Source organism: Lathamus discolor, chromosome 3 (genome assembly GCF_037157495.1).
Source record: "Lathamus discolor isolate bLatDis1 chromosome 3, bLatDis1.hap1, whole genome shotgun sequence".
Classification (NCBI taxonomy): Eukaryota; Metazoa; Chordata; class Aves; order Psittaciformes; family Psittacidae; genus Lathamus; species Lathamus discolor.
In genome coordinates, this window is record NC_088886.1 from 89,426,305 (window position 1) to 89,443,674 (window position 17,370).

A 17,370-nucleotide genomic window follows, 5' to 3' on the forward strand; every position below is an offset into this window, starting at 1 on the left:
AACATGGTCTGGCTGCTAGAATCAAGGAATATCTGAAACTCATGGGGCAGAAAAATCTTAAAGTTTATACTTCGATTAAAGGAGCTAAAGCAAAGAAATAGAAGAGTAGTAATAGTCTTGTAGAGTTTAGATGCACAGGGGTTTTGTAAAAGTTTTACCTGGTAGTGCTTTAAATACTTGAAATACTTATAAGTACTCCTGCTTGCTTTCCTCCAAGTCTAGAAACCAAAGGAAAATCAAAACAAGCTAGTACTCATATAGAAACATTTATACAGACTGTAGTCTAAGCATCTACTAAAACCTTTTGTGTCCGGTGTGTAGGAACCAGCATGTGTGTATTTCAATGCCCCTTTGCAAAATAGCTTGCCTGCAGAGTAGTCATACGTTTGTTACCCCTGCTTTCAGCTGGTGTTGCATCAATTATTTTTTCCAATGGCCGCGATATACTGATTGGAGATCTTCATGGCAGAAGTTTTCGTACTTTGGTGCAGTCACAGAATCGTGGGGTTGCAGTTGGAGTGGACTTTCACTTTTACCTGCACAGAATCTTTTGGACTGATACAGTGCAAGATAAGGTAGGTGGACATTTCAAGAAGAATATGTTGTTCTGTGTGTGGAAGTAGAGAACTGCAAGAGGCAGAATGTGTTGATAGGCCTTAATTTTTGAGAGCAGAAACTGGCCGTATTTTTGTTTTCTAAAAAAAAGCTCCTTGAAATGTTTTATGTTAATGACTGCATTTTTCAAGCTATACTATTACATGTGGCATATTAAACAAAGAATCCTATTATATGGGAATGTCTTGAGCAACTTCTAATTTTGCTCGAGATGGAGTCCAAAAAACTAATTAAAAGAAATAGTAGACATTCTTTCAAAAGTGAACAATTTTTTCTTGGTAATTTTTTGAAACATGATCATTTAAAATGTAAAAGTTGTGTTCATTCCAAGATGATAAAGATCAGATGTCTTCATATACTTCAAATAGCACTGTAATTAGCTTGGATAAAAAATATTGACAGTATTTTGTGTAATGAGCCAATATTCTGTTACCTTTACTTTTTTTATTTTTTAAAAAAGTAGATATTTTAGCTTCAAGATATGGTAAAGCAGGGTAATTTTAAAAAGCAGTGTGGAGACCTGTGTGAAAGTTGGACTTTACCTTGTTCTTTTTTCTGTTAGCATAACTTGGCATTTATCCTGGACTGGTTTTGTTTCACTAAAACGCCACAGTCTTCATCACTATGTTGATTGTCGTGCAGAGTGGAGGAGAGTCCATGGCGTGCCTTCTGCTGGCACCACTGCTGGATCAATATGGTGTCACTGTCCTAATTCTGAACCTACACATAAACTGTAGTTTCTGCTACAGTGCTATGTTGCTTCTGTTGGGAAGCATACTGCGTGGCTACCAAGTAGGACGGGATCTGTGTGCACAATTTTTGAGTTGTTCACAATTCTGGCATTCTTATTTTCACTGCTGTGGGTTCCCATTACTGCAATTACATTGACAATGGTTGAAGCAAGTCAGGGTCAAATCTTAACTTTGATGAGACCAAAGATTTATGCTGTCTCTGTAAAATGTATAAACAGGTTATAATAAGGTTTTTCTCATTGCAAATGCCAGATGTCCAGAACTACCTTTTTATCTGCCCCAATATAGTTAAATCCTAATTAATTAATCTAATTAAGTCCCAGCTCGAATACCCAGATTAAAACAGTGACATTAAGAATGTTCTTATGTAGTGCATATTTCCACTTGATGTCTTAAAATAAAAATATAATTAGAGGATGTGTTTTGGTTGTCCCTTTTGTTTTTAAGATTAAGATATAAGCTAAACTAGAAAATTGTAGGTTGTGTTCTGTGTCATCTTTATCTCATTTAGTGTACTGTCTGATAACCTAATGCCCATAAGCTCTTCCACCAGCAAGGTTTCCAAAGAACAGAATAGACAGTTAGATGATTTGCTTGCCTGGACATGAAGAATATTTAAAATGATGCAACTATTTAATCTGTTAGTTTTCTTGCTTTTATTTACTTGTGGTAATCTGTGTTTTCATTTAAATACATTCTAAACCTCATGCTGTTGCTCCAAAAGGGATGATTCCTAGCTTTTTGTATTACCCAGTATCTGAAGGGGGCCTATAGGGATGTTGGGGAGGGACTCTTCGTCAGGGACTGTAGTGACAGGACAAGGGGTAATGGGTTAAAACTTAAACAGGGGAAGTTTAGATTGGTTATAAGGAGGAAATTCTTTCCTGTTAGGGTGGTGAGACACTGGAATGGGTTGCCCAGGGGAGTTGTGAGTGCTCCATCCCTGGCAGTGTTCAAGGCCAGGTTGGATGAAGCCTTGTGTGGGATGGTTTAGTGTGAGGTGTCCCTGCCCATGGCAGGGGGGATGGAGCTAGATGATCTTGAGGTCCTTTCCAACCCTAACTATTCTATGATCTATGATTCTATAATCATAACTGTACCTATGAAATTACCGTGCTTATGCTGTTTGCTTCAGGTACCTCTGAGCTTGCTTGTAAGATAACAAAACTATTTCTTCTTAAGCATGATGCTGTTTAAAATTAGCCTTAAATAAAAAATCAAATAAATCAAATAAAGAAGACAGAGGCAATGCTGAGTTTTCTCCTTTCTGTCAGGATGGAGAGGATTCCCTTTCTTCACTCAGCAATTTCCCCTTAGTGTGGTTGGTGCAGTAAGAGCTCCCCCTGTTGTTTCTAGTCACTGATGAGAGCTTTGCTAAAGCATGTTAATTTGTTTTCAATTAATGATAATTGCTAGATTCCAGAAAAGCAGATATGCTTTCCTCATCTGTTTCAGTGCATATTTTTCCACAAGGCTGTTTTAGTGTGTTACCTTGTCCATTTTGCAGAAACGGTAGTTGAAGGCAAGCCTCCTGTGGTTTTTGCATTGTTTTCCAAAGTTTTGCAGAAAACCCTAAGCTAAGTAGTATAGCTTAGTGGGTGACTTGGTTTTATCTAGTGGCCAGTTGTGGATCTGTGCTCAGTGTGATAACAGAGGACAAGTGCCATGTGTGTTGTGATTAACAAAACATCATGTGGGCACTGACAATATTTGTATTGTTTTCAGGTTTTTTCTATTAATATTGATGGCTCTGATTTCCAAGAAGTTTTAAATGTTTCAGTTGACACACCTGAAAATCTAGCAGTGGATTGGGTTACCAATAAATTATATGTGGTCGAGACCAGTGTGAACAGAATAGATATGGTTAATTTGGATGGAACAAACCGTGTGACACTTATTGCTGAAAATCTTGGAAATCCTAGAGGAATAGCACTGGATCCAACAGTTGGGTAAGTGACATATGTTAGGTAATGGTCAAAGCTGTCAGAAATTCCTTTATTCCCATGCAAAAGGAGAAGAACTAAGAGATACCTGGGGCTCTAGAATTCATTATAGATATAAGATGTTTTAAATGTTTGCATTCTGTTGTAACCTATTTTACACCTTAAATTGTAATAGGAGGGCTGACACTGCTTTTATTCCCAGTGTGTGGAATCTGTTTTATGGCTTGAGTTGTATGCTCATGGGCAGCTCTGAAAACAGAGGAACAGTGGAATTGGCCTGCAGAAGAGTTGAAGTTGTACTGAAAGATATCTGTTGTGATATTACTATTTGAAATAAAGTGGTGGAGTGTAGCCAGTAAAGCTAGTGCCTCCCAGCCCAACAGGCTTTAAAAATGTATGTGAGCAGCAAAAAATTGGATCCTCAGAGAATGGGAAGAGGAGGAATTTCATGTAATTTGTAGTGATGGATGCTGCTTTCATGATTCATCTGTTTGTCACTGATTTATTTCTGGCAGTACACTTAAGTCTATTTTTAACTAGGGAAACTATTTCTGAGGTCTTTTGGGTGAAAGCATGTTCCTTTCTAGATTAATTCTATAAAAGAAAATGCATATTGCTTCTTGGGCAGGAGGTATAAAGTGTGTTCTCATAGTATGCCAGCTGAGAATCAAGCTCTGTCCCGAAAGGGAGCTTCCCTTTTGCAAATTCCATGTAAAATGTAGGTTGGGGTTTTTTTTTTTTTTTAAATCTCAAGGAAACTTCTTTTTTTCTTTGTAGTTATTTATTTTTCTCAGACTGGGATAGTCTGTCTGGTGATCCTAAAGTGGAAAGGGCCTTCATGGATGGCACAAACCGTCAGGATTTGATAAAAACAAAATTAGGCTGGCCTGCTGGAATAACTCTGGATATTGTGATGAAGAGACTTTACTGGGTTGACAGCCGGTTTGATTACATAGAGACTGTAACTTATGATGGACTTCAAAGGTAGGAGAAATACTATTCCTTGGAGGTTACAGATTCACTGATTATTTTGTATATAATTCAAAAAAAGATCTGTCTAACAAAATGAGATACATGAAGGATGAAAATTACGATATAATGAATGTGATGCACTTTGATATCTGTGGTGTTATGCTACTTCTAGGCAATCCTTAATTCCTCCATCATTCTTTGTCCTTTTTGAACCTCAGATACCTATGGCACTTCTTCCACAATGTACTTTTTTATAGCCCACTACTACAGCATAGTTTTCTAGCATTTCTTTATATTATTTTTGATGTATATACAGTCTTCCATCATAATTTCTTAGCATCTTTGTTTGTGAATGAACTTATTTGAAATATTCCTCTCCAAAGCACCACTTTGTGTAATGTGTATTAAGTGCTCTTCTTGCATTTTATAAATCCTTGCTGTCAAAAATTAAGTCATCACCCTATTGTGATGCTGGGGAAACTATATCACAGCATGCAAAAAGGGAGTCTTTGAGGTTTTATGGGACTTTGTCATATAAAACAGTGTTGAGAAGCCTGCTTATCTCTGCATCTGTGATTAGTGTCTGTTACTCAAGCACAAGAAAAAATTGTCCCCTTTAGCATACCTCCTGCAGATTGGCTTGAAAAACAGTCCTCTGCTCGTTTGACAGGTTTATTGCTCAATGTATTTTTTTACTTTAAAAATTATAAAAATAATGCTGTTATCATTACTCCTTTATCAGGGTTTGGTAAGACGAGAATGCGTTTAGTAAAATCTCTGGTTTTTGGAGATAAAAACTTACCACTTACAGCAACACCAAAAATCTTGTAGATGTTATGCAAGTAGGCAAGAGGCAGAAGCATAGTCTGCGAAGAATGTTAAAATACAGCTTATTGTCTACTTGTGTTACATCTTGCATCCCTAAAGAATGAATCTAAACCACCTGGGAAATTCTTATTGTAGTGCTGTAGAATGATTTTCTAGACCTTCATAGAATCATAGAGTGGTTTGGGTTGGAAGGTATCAAAAAGATCATCTAGTTCCGAAGTTCCAACCCTCTGCAATGGGCAGGAATACCTTCTACTGGCCAGATTGCTCAAAGCCCCATCCAGTCTTCCTTCACAACTACATTAAAATGGTATTGTAGTGTTATTGTTATATATTTTGTGAGGACTCGAATGTCTCTCTTTATTGCCTATTATTTAGATAAAAAAATAACACAATATCTTGCATAGAATAGGTACCGATTTTTAGCATTTGTTTTTCTTTGGTTTTGCATGGGTGAGTAGTTAAAGCTAAAGTGGTAGCGGTTCGGGTTTGGTTTTGTTTTGTTTTTTTGTTTTGTTTTGTTTTTTGTTTTAACTACATACGTAGGACTATATTTTTTACATTCAAGGTTTTTTGACTATTTTGAATTCCTATAGGTGTCTTTGATTTCCCCTTTCTCTAATTTTCTCTCAGTAATTATAAATTCTTTACTACTTTTTGAGATGTCGTCTTTACTCACTGTGTTTCCTTGGAAATTGCTAACACTGTTGATTGCTCTGTTTTCACTGTTGTGTCTTTTATGTTTATGTACCCTGTACATTTAGCTTAATCTCTTCAGCTCATTTGGTCTTTTTATTTGTAGTTTTGCAGCTTCTATGTAGAAGCCAGTGAATGAATTAATAATCCCAGATCCTTTTCCTCTAGTAATAAAGTTATTTTCTGGATAATATTTTGTAAATAATTTTAAAACCATCTTTGTGACAGGAGAACAATAGCTCATGGAGGCTCACTGATTCCTCACCCATATGGAATCACTTTATTTGAACACAACGTTTATTTCACTGATTGGACCAAAATGGCAGTGGTGAAAGCTAACAAGTTTTCAGAATCTAACCCTCAAGTCATCTACCAGTCTTCACTGAGACCTTATGGAGTGACAGTTTACCATGCTGCCAGGCAGCCATATGGTAAGACAGCAAGGAAATTATTAAGGGAGGTATAGAAACTGTATTACCAAAAAAGTTGGTAAAAATTATGAGAGGTGCTTGTTTTGCTGTAAAGAACTAATAATTATGATACACGGGTTTGTATTGTAAAACTAGACTGCATTTCATTCACTTCCTGCAGCTAATAAACTGTCAAATGCAACATTTAAGAGTGAAGAGGCTTATTAAATATATGGATATGTGGTTATGAGCAGTATTGGTGTTTGTGATGTTTTTTCTTCAACACAACAATGAGGGTGCAGTTGGAAAAGGCTAGCAGTGTGAAATAATTCTGTGAGATATAATTCTGAAGTAGAACTATATGCAGAAAATTGTAGCCCAGAACTATACACAGAAAACTATAGCCTCAATGCTGTGTGTTGAGTATAGAATCATAGAATCATAGAATAGTTAGGGTTGGAAAGGACCTCAAGATCATCTAGTTCCAACCCCCCTGCCATGGGCAGGGACACCTCACATTAAACCATCCCACACAAGGCTTCATCCAACCTGGCCTTGAACACCGCCAGGGATGTATCTCTGTACAGAGTGGCATGCTTGAACACCTGTTAGGTCTGATGTGATTTTGGTGCGTTTTAGTGTAGAACTGATGGTGTATGATTTCCATGTTATGTAATTCCCACAGAGCTCACATGATTTATTGTGGATGTTTAAAAAAATCCTGAAAAATCAAGATAATGATGCCATTAGGTTAATAGACAAAGTTACAATCCAATCTGTATTATTTTCCAGTGAGAAATCCTTGTGGAAGTAACAATGGGGGATGTGAACAGATCTGTGTTCTCAGTCACAAAACAGATAATGATGGACTGGGTTATCGCTGTAGATGTATACTGGGCTTCGATCTACACGTAGATGGAAGACATTGTGTCGGTAAGAAAATGCCTTATGATTGCTGGATATAGCACTATTCCATATAGCTCTAGAGTTATTTCTAGAACACCTTTCCTCTTTCCAATAGCTTTGCTGGTTTAGTATGCCAAAGACTGTGTGTTTTTTCATCCCAACTCCTGTTGACAGCTTTAAATGTAATAATTTTTGCTCAAGTTAATTTCAAGAAACAGCAACTTAAACTCACCACCTTTTATGAGCACTTTAAGAAAATTTGATATGGAATATATGTAGAAAACTGTACGATTTAAGATCTTACTCCTGAAATTTAGCGTGGATACTTGCTAATATGCAGATGTATTATTTTGAACGTATAAACCTGCTTTCTTGTGCAGTAGCATGTAGACTAGGGTAGTTTTCTCCCTTTGAACACATAAGGCAAGAACAAAAGATTGAGTTTTGGAGCTGTGGGCTTCCATCAGCAATCTTCTGTTTCCTGTTTGTGTGCATAATTGTCACTTTTGGGATGTTTGGCATATGTATCTATTGGCAAATTAAGCTAGACATATTGTCTATAGTTTTACTATGTGGCCATGTATTTACCTGGCTAGCTGCAATATGGTTTGGTTATTTGATAGCTCCACAAAGCCTGTGAGTTTGTTTGGGGTTTTTTAATAGATGATTATAAAGGGATCACAGAAAATTCTGCTTTTATAGGACTAGAGTAATAAGGCAAGAGGAATATCTGACCACATCGCCTAATACTCTGGGTTGGGTTTTGGTTTTCTTCTTCAGTTTTTAGGTCTGCGTATATTAAAATTTCTATTTTCTCAGTCTTCTTTTTTTCTGTTTCCAGCCTGTTAGTATTGCCAAAGGAAAATAAAGCTTTACAGTTAATTAATTCCCACTTTGTCTCACTTTGTGAATAAGTAATGTCTGAGCCTGAGCTCTCCTTTTGCAGCTGTACAGCAGTTCCTGCTGTTTTCATCCCAGCTGGCAGTGCGGGGGATCCCGTTCAATCTCTCCACCCAGGAAGATGTGATCATACCTGTAACAGGGAGCCCTTCATACTTTGTTGGAATTGACTTCTCTGCTCAGGATGACACCATTTTTTTCTCAGACACAAGTAAAGACATGATCTGTAAACAGAAAATTGATGGTTCAGGTGAGAATCATTCTTAAGAATTGTAGAATAATTGTGGTAAGGAAAGTAGAATATGTATTTCTAAAAAGAAGTACAAAAAGTCACATTGTGAGATATGCGGATAAATCTATGTCACCCCAGTAATCTGGAAATTGTCAAAAATGTTTGTTCAACTCATATGAAGCTCGTTGAAGTATCCTGCTCTTTGACAAACTTGCTGAATGTGTTTGGGAATGAACTACTTGTAGCATTTTTCACAAATAGTATTTGTCATCACCAGTCTGTTTATGCACACAGTAGTATGAAACTGAAATTCCTTTCTAATTTCCCTGCCTGGATAGTAGGATGGTTGTTATGATATTGGAAAAAGAATATTATGTTTGTGAGATTTTTGGAAGTCCTATTTGTGGTAGTGTGAAAAATGTTTATCTCCAATTTATAATAATGATTAAATATATATTAAGACAGCATATAGTCTTCTGAGCTTACTTGCTGCCTTGGGCCAGTAATTGTAGACTGCAGTTGACCATTCCTATGCAAAGAGTAGGTAAGGTCTGGCTGTTGGGCAAGATGTCTTTACACATTGACCTTACTGACCTTCATTCATAAAACTCCTCTCAGTGTAAACTTAGTAACAGATTTTTCTCTCATCTTTAGCTAGTCTTAATTTCTCCTCTATCAGGGTTGTGCTCCTGAACATACACCTGCTTTGGAGCAAAGGGCATCCCTCCTTCCCTTATTGGTCTTTATATAAAATAGCACAGAGGCAACATTTTTACTGAGTAAAACCATTAGGTTTATGAACAGAATACTGCATTCATGCTATTTCCCTTGTTCCAAAACATATACAATTGTTATGTGTATTATGAATTCTAGGAAGGGAAATCCTGACGGCTAATAGAGTGGAAAGTGTTGAAGATTTGGCCTTTGACTGGATCTCGAAGAATCTATACTGGACAGACCCTCGATACAGGAGCATTAGTGTGATGAGGCTGGCAGATAAATCTAGGAGAGCTATTGTTCAGAGTTTAAATAATCCTCGATCAATAGTGGTTCATCCAGTTATTGGGTAAGTTGAGCTTGAAACTATATGAAAAAAATGGTGGGATTAGTTAGGCTTACATCTCATTCTGGATTTGTGTTTGGGTTTGTGTTCTTTTCCACCTCTTCAGTTCTCTTGTCTTTGTTTTATTCTTGCCTAGGATTCAGCACCCAGAGGAAAGGGCAAAGTGATACACATTCCACATGAAAGCAGCACTCGAAAGAATTCTCTTTAAAAGCACCTTTTTTTTTTTTTTTTAATTCCTGTGTGTTGATAAACAGGCAAAGTAACTTTGTTTCTTTGTATCACTTGGATCAGAAAGCTGTTTCTCATAGTTGAAAGATAGTTTTCTAAGTTATTTTTAATATTCTTTAAGGTCCCAGGATGCTAACCTTGGTTCTTTTTTATTTTCTATCTGTATTTTTTTATTTGAAACATATTAGATACTACTGTCTGTGTTTGATACAGAGGTTTACAGTATGTGATTCTGTGTACATAAACTGAAGCCCTGCTTTTCTTTGATGCAAATGCCTAACCTCAAATTCAACACTGTGTTATTTGGCCATGCCATGCCAGCATTTCTTTCATAGCATAATTCAGCTTCCTGCTGCCAAACTACTGAATTTCTTAATTCTTGGATATTGAATTTTCATATTTAGTAACCAAAGAGTTTTTTTTTTTTAATTAATCTCATGAGAATAATGTTGAACTTGTATCCTTTTTTTATTTCCTACTTGGTAAAGTTATTTACCAGTAGCTTCAACTCTGACTTTAGGCATAAGTTGAAAGTATCGGGAAAAAGTTCTTTGTAATATTCATGCTTACTTGTAAGTATTACCTGGAAGATGCATTTTGATTTTTGTTTCTTACTTCTTCTTAAATGAAATCCCTGACAGTTTTAACAAAGTTACAGATATTTTATGTCTAAAGGGACAAACCACTTTGAAAGATTTTGAAAGCTGTTGTAAGAAGGATAAATACTACTTGTCAGTACCACTACCAATTGAGGAGAGGGTCAACATAAAATTGTGGTTTTTTAATATATGTACAGCTTTGTGGTGCAAAGAAGAATGTTAATACTGTTCAAATGCTTGCTCTGTTTAATTACTTGTATCATTGGGTTTTTGTCTTATGACATGTACTTTCAGGTATATATTCTGGACAGATTGGTTCCGTCCTGCAAAAATCATGAGGGCCTGGAGTGATGGATCCCATGCATTGCCAATTGTGAATACAACGCTAGGCTGGCCTAATGGCCTAGCCATTGACTGGAGGTAAGGACAACACAGAAGGCAAGCTTTTGTGCTTATGTGTTTCTTCCTCAGAACTGTTAGAGCTAAAAAAGAAAGGAATTCTGTTAGATTGTGTGCACTGGTGTTTTCATATTGAGGACCTTATTTTTTGATTTCTTTAAAAATCACTGAAAAGTAAGATCTTCTCAGGATCCCTCCCCACACAGCCCAATAGTTTTTTGTCAGGTTTAAGATTATTATTTGAGAAAATGATAGTGCTTCCTACTAGACATAATGTCATTTGAAAAGAGATATGACGTTCTTGTTATTTCTAGTTCTTTAAGGCTGTATTGGGTGGATGCCTTTTTTGATAAAATTGAGCACAGCACCTTTGATGGGTTGGACAGACGGACTCTTGAACATATTACTCAGATGACTCACCCATTTGGCCTTACTATTTTTGGAGGTAAGTCTGGCAGTGGAAAATATGATCTATTATTATCATCACAGGTTGTTGTTTTTTTTTTTTTTAAATATGATGATCTGTGAGTATGTGAGATAAAATATGGCCTCTGTAATACTGCTTTTCCTATAAGAAGCACTGTTGCAAGTTCCTATAACATTATCTATTTAGTACTTTTTCATTTTTAGAACTGTTTTTATGTATATTTGTGTTTGAATACTTTGAGGCAGATCAGGTAACTCAGTGCAATAAGGCAGATTATGCTGTGCTCCCAAGGCGGGCTACTCACGCAGGAGAGATGAGGTAAATCATCTCCCTAGGGATGATCAGCAATTTCAGGATTCTATTAATTGCATGTACCATCTTATCACTGGCTTTATGTTGTGTGTGAAGGATGTCAGCATCTGACCCCTTTTGATTTTGATATTTTCAAAAATATTCTAAATTTTTCTGTAAAGTTGTCTTACTGAATGACTTTTAAAATTGACTTGAAATTTGAAATGCCAGTTGAGTCTGTTATATCTCAACTGAAGTGAAATCTGAGAGCACTTCTTTATCCTGAGTTATGTCTGCCTATGACTGGAGGACTCTGACTGCATTTAGTGATAAAAGTCCTTTGTATTTTTTGAGAAACAGTTACCAAAAAAAAAAATGGAAATTTACATGAGAAGTCTTGCAGTTTTTGCTCATCATGCTTCATCTTTTATGTCATATTGCTCTGTAATTATTATATGTTAAATGTCTTTCAAAACAGGTTATGCCTACTTTACTGATTGGAGACTTGGTGGAATAGTTCGAGTGAGGAAGTCTGATGGAGGGGAAATGACTATTATTAGGAGGGGCATAAGTAACATTATGCATGTTAAAGCATACGATGCTCATTCCCAAATAGGTGAGCTCTTTAGTTCCACAGATAGATTAAGAAACAAAATATCAGTACACCAGGTTTCCACTTTCAGTTTTAGGAATGGCTTTACTGAATCGTAACTGCTGGTAGGCAGCACAGGCACTTGCAATCACACATATATTTCACTGTTATGTGACTGTGTAGTTTTCCTCCACCACTTCTGTTACTGTATTTAATAACCTTGTAAAATGAAATTATAATTCCATTGTATCTTGTGTAATTGTATCACTGATTACGACTTCGTATTTATTTTTTTCTGGTAGTTTTAGTAAAACTGAACAATTTAATTTGAGGAGTTGGGTAAAAATTTATTGATCAAACTACTCTTCTTAAAGTAATCACTGTGCATAAATCACTATTTATTTCTTATTTTCACTTCTGATTTCTGTGGCATTCTATGACCTAAACCAAGGATTTGATATTGTAGTTAATTTAGTATAACACCCAGTACACTTATCAAACATATGATCAAACTGTGTGTTAAGGCTCACCACCAGCTTGCTGTCCAAAGATGTGATCAGGTCTCTCAGCCTTGCTCTGACTAAAGTGTGTAGTGTACTTGTTTCCAGACAGTTGCTGAAAATTGGCAGAAAATTAGATGGAATTTAGTAGCATGTTCTTGGCTTCCATAAACATTTGTGTTAATGAAGAGTATATGGGATGTGGGACTTATTATTATGACTTACTAGTACTATTTCTGTCAGCGAACTTGACCCTATTTTACAATGTATACAAAACAAGGATTTGGTACAGCGTCTTTTTGTTAAACGCTTTCGCAGTTACTATGCACTTTTAATGCTTCCCAAGCTGCTATCAGTAGTGTATACATTGATCTTCATCACTTTTGAAGGCTCAAACTACTGTAATAGAGGAACAAATCCCAATGGAGACTGCAGCCACTTCTGCTTTCCAGTACCAAATTTTCAAAGAGTTTGTGGTTGTCCTTATGGCATGAAGCTGGCTTCAAATCAGCTGACATGTGTTGAAGACCCATCCAATGAGCCACCCACTTTGCAATGTGGATCCTACTCATTTTCCTGTGGAAATGGAAGATGTGTGCCTCGATACTACCAGTGTGATGGCGTTGATGATTGCCATGATAACAGTGATGAACAAAACTGTGGTTCTTTAAGTAAGTAATCCCTGTAATATACAGTTAGTGTTCGTGGTTTGCAGTTCAGAAAGCTTGGGTCAATCTGATTTCGTTGGAATAAACCCATTTTTTTTAGGGTTGTATCTATGGATAAACCCTGAAATTTACCTGGGAGATTAGTTACTTGGGAAATTATATGGATAACTGTTGGGAATGTGGGATTCAACACTGGCCACCTAAAGAATGCTCAAAAGTACTCATATCTCACTAGTTATCAAAATTCCATTTACAGAGTAACAAAAACTTATCTTCTGAAGAAGAAAGTTGTCTTTATTCTTATCTTTTTGTAAATTTTGAAAGATACTGGGGTATCACTTGTCTTATTTTGATGCATGGGGAGGGACAAACCATCTTAATAAAGATGAAAAGATTTTAAAAGTAGCGCCATAAGAAAAATAACAAAGCCATATGCACTGTTTAACCTTCCTCTGAGTTTAGAGCAGCATCTTTCATTTCATTTAACAACTGAGTAAAAATTTTGTTGTGTTCATTATATTTGGGCACTTCTGAACTACTTGCTACATCTAGATTTTTACAGTGAAGTGGATTAAAGGCACATTGGTTCATTTTCTAGTTTTACTGTTAAGTGTCTCACGCAAAATAGTTTGATCAAGTAAATTGAGTGAACAGTGGGGTAATTGTAGTTGATAAGATATTGTTAAGCAAGTTCTTGGCTTTTAAGACATATTTGGTGCTTCTTTATTCAAAGTTAATATTTTCTTTTAAATCACAAACATGAAAATAGATCACATTAATAAAATGTGCTTCTTAATATGTATGACTAATATGACTAAGATACAAAGCATTTTTTATTTGTGGTCTGTTTTAGAATAACTAGAATTTTTTTTGGGGGGGAAACAAAAGTATAAAGCAAATGGCTACTTGAAGAATATACTTCTCTATTTTTTTATTTCTATTATTTCTGTTTTTCTATTTTTTATTGATTCTTTCAGTGTAAAAAAGCTTGTATTCTGTTCAGTTCTGCAGCATTTTGGCATGACAGACATTTTTGTTTTAAACAAATATACGTTTTAGAATTTGATTCATATTTTAGACATTCTGTAAGTATATAAAATGTACTGAATACTCTGGCAGGGAGGGCAGGTTTTTGGAGATCTTTATCAGCATGTTCTCCTGTTTTGTTTTTTATTTAGACAATACTTGTGCTTCATCAGCTTTTACCTGTGCCAGTGGGCAGTGTATTCCAGGTCGCTGGCGCTGTGATAAACATAATGACTGTTTTGATGGCAGTGATGAATTGCACTGTCCTACACAAGGACCCACTTCATGCCCTGTAACCCTGTTCACCTGTGATAATAGAAGATGTGTTCCTAGGATCTGGCTATGTGATACTGATAATGACTGTGGTGATGGGTCGGATGAAAAAAACTGCAGTGAGTATCACAGCTGTCTGTTGTTTTTCTAAAAAGCTCAGTATGTCTACATAGATACGTCTATTGGTGGAAGGATGATAAGTGAAATTAGGAAGAAAGAACTAATATTTTGCAGTCTGGAGGATGTGAAAAACTCCTAATTTGAGCTACCAGAACCAAGTAGAATGCAGGAAAATAATAATAATAAAAAGAAAAGGGTCAAATGTGATAATTATAATCATGGTGCTGCATAATGAATACTTCATGAGTGATCTCATTTATGACTGATGATGTAATCAGCTAATCTAGTCTGGAAGTTTTTACCAGGACGAGGACAGTAGTATTTCCATATGCTTTCTTTAGTGCTTTTACCACTGAGTGGAGTCTTCTGTTCATTTTCCATGAGTCCAAGCCTACACATGCATAAATAATTACTTGCTACTAATGTAATGCTTGTAATTTATATGATTACTAGTTGATGCATTACATCTTCCAATTTAGTGATAGTGTCTTTCTACTGTCTCAGTATTATGTTGATTTCAGAACAGAGAAAAAGAAACATATCTGCATTTATTGTCATTCTTAATAGCTTTCACAGGGACTTGTGAACCCAGGCAATTTCAGTGTCCAGACCATCGCTGTATTGACCCATACTATGTCTGTGATGGAGACAAAGATTGTGTAGATGGTGCTGATGAGCATGACTGCAGTAAGTGTAACTTTGTTGAATGCCTCTTTATTGTTTTCTTACTCTTGCCCCCTGAGGGGTCTTTGATGGCCTCATATTATCAGGTTCAAGGTAGCAGAATGCATAATAAACCTATCCATAAATTTTGTTTATGATACTTGGTTTAGCGTTTTAGTAAGCCCTTTGATCTGTAGGTTGGTTGCAGAGGGGTGAAATCTGTTTCCTCTGTTTTCTGTAGATTCCAAGGTCACTGCATTTTCTGTATCCCAGGGAAATCATGGTATCCAGTGCCACCTGTAGAAAAACTGGGTGCAGTCTAGCTCTGTGAATTCAATAACAATATTTTTTTCTTTTGTAGTATATAACTGCAGTGCCACAGAGTTCAAATGTCTCAGTGGAGACCAGTGTATCAGCACTTACTACAAGTGTGATGGTGTTTTTGACTGTAATGATCACTCAGATGAAACTGACTGCCGTAAGTACATTGATGCTAGAGGCTTCAGTTATTACGTGATGCTTCTGAAAATTTCCTTTATCTGCACTACTGTTCTTAAAACTTTAAAATTCTTTTTAGGGAAACTTGTCTAGAAATATTATTTTCTGAGCAGAAATTTCAAGCACAGTAGGATCCAGCTCAAGAGTAGATTTTTCTGGCAAAGAGTAGAGCTTGCATTCCTTTTGGCTTAATGTTTTGTTTTACTTGGCACCTCAGCCACAGGGTTTAAAAGTAAAATTAATAAGTCTATTCATCTAGAAAACTGAAAACCTTTTATCTGTGAGAGTTAGATTGCAACTTTTCCTAGAGTAATTTTTTACATTTAAGTTTGTTAAAATGTTGCAATGCAGTGTGGTTAAAACTGTTTTCAGCATGTAATTTCTTTTTGCTGTGGTCATGTGCATAGATATCAGTATATGTAGATATGAAAATTGCTTGCTCAGAATACAATAGTTGAATTGCCTTGTTCACTATGTTACAAAGTAGGAGTTAAACTGATCAGATTCTGAATTGTCATGTAAATTGACTGACTTTGATTCTATGGCCTGATCTAAAAGCAAGACAGTTCTTAATTTTATTGTAACTATTTATGCAGGAAATTTACTGAACATAGTGATTTTGCTTCTCTGTCTAAAATTGAAAAGGCTTCTGAACTGTTGCGTGTTGCTGTTTTAGCTACAAGACCACCAGGGATGTGCCACCAGAATGAATTCCAGTGTCAGTCAGATGGCAATTGTGTTCCTGCTAACTGGGAATGTGATGGGCATCTTGACTGTGCAGATGGCTCAGATGAACATCACAGATGTCTTCCCAGGACCTGTCCACCATCTCTTTTCCGCTGTGATAATGGTGACTGTGTCTATCGAGCATGGATCTGTGATGGTGATAATGACTGCAGGGATATGAGCGACGAGAGAGATTGTCCTACTCAACCCTTCCGGTGCCCCAGCTGGCAGTGGCAATGTCCAGGTCACAGTATCTGTGTAAATCTGAGCAAAGTATGTGATAATTCTGCCGACTGCCCTAATGGAGCTGATGAATCTCCATTGTGCAGTAAGTTCCTGATCAAGTATCTTCTATATCCTACTATGTGCTCAGAAATAAATGGAACTTTCAGACTGCTGTATTTAGTGCAGCAACATTTCTAGCAGAAATTGTAAGCATACTGAAATTAGAGCACAAATTACTTAATGTAACTTGCTTGCAGTGAAATGAGACTGTGATAATGATATTTATTAGCTGTGTCCAGTCTTGTTCGCTGAATTCAAATGTGTCTTCCACTGACTTCAATATAGGTTTTTATATAGCAATATGGGAATGAGCTTTGTGTCCCTGAACATGTTCACTAAAGCATGGTATGCTTTAAGTTCAGGTGAAATGTGATGCAGTCCTTAATATTTTCTTTCAAATTTCTAACTTCAAAAATCATGAAAAAAATCTAAAAGCTCATGTGTAACTAGAATTTGTGTTTATGTTGATTATGAATTGATTTGAGCATAACCTTTTTCTTTCTTTCCTTCTTTCTTCCTTCTTTTTAATCAATGCACATTCTCAGATGAACCCCAGCCAGGTATGATTATAAATGATTTTAAATTACTGTTTATTAATACAATTTTAGGTTTGGATTGGTACACTAATTTTTTGTGTATTTCTTGCAGTTTAAAAGAAATTGTTATAAATGATAAGCCTTCTGTTTAGTATCCATTTAATGGGATTCAGTAGTACATACTATGTTGTTACCTGCCTTTATGTGCATTGTGTGTGT

At 36.1% G+C, this 17,370-nt stretch overlaps 1 protein-coding gene across 2 annotated transcripts in view; it reads left to right on the top strand.

Moving 5' to 3' along the window:
- Nucleotides 1-17,370, top strand: part of LRP2 (LDL receptor related protein 2) — a 122,468-nt gene that overhangs the window by 36,281 nt on the left and 68,817 nt on the right. For both annotated transcript variants that reach the window (XM_065670450.1, XM_065670451.1), the window contains exons 11-25: nt 406-575; nt 3,093-3,316; nt 4,088-4,294; nt 6,035-6,237; nt 7,009-7,149; nt 8,069-8,272; nt 9,128-9,320; nt 10,442-10,567; nt 10,861-10,991; nt 11,743-11,880; nt 12,746-13,027; nt 14,203-14,442; nt 15,011-15,130; nt 15,468-15,584; nt 16,281-16,658. In XM_065670450.1, the coding sequence (XP_065526522.1) occupies nt 406-575; nt 3,093-3,316; nt 4,088-4,294; nt 6,035-6,237; nt 7,009-7,149; nt 8,069-8,272; nt 9,128-9,320; nt 10,442-10,567; nt 10,861-10,991; nt 11,743-11,880; nt 12,746-13,027; nt 14,203-14,442; nt 15,011-15,130; nt 15,468-15,584; nt 16,281-16,658 (2,874 nt within the window). The remainder of the gene's footprint in view (nt 1-405; nt 576-3,092; nt 3,317-4,087; nt 4,295-6,034; nt 6,238-7,008; nt 7,150-8,068; nt 8,273-9,127; nt 9,321-10,441; nt 10,568-10,860; nt 10,992-11,742; nt 11,881-12,745; nt 13,028-14,202; nt 14,443-15,010; nt 15,131-15,467; nt 15,585-16,280; nt 16,659-17,370) is intronic.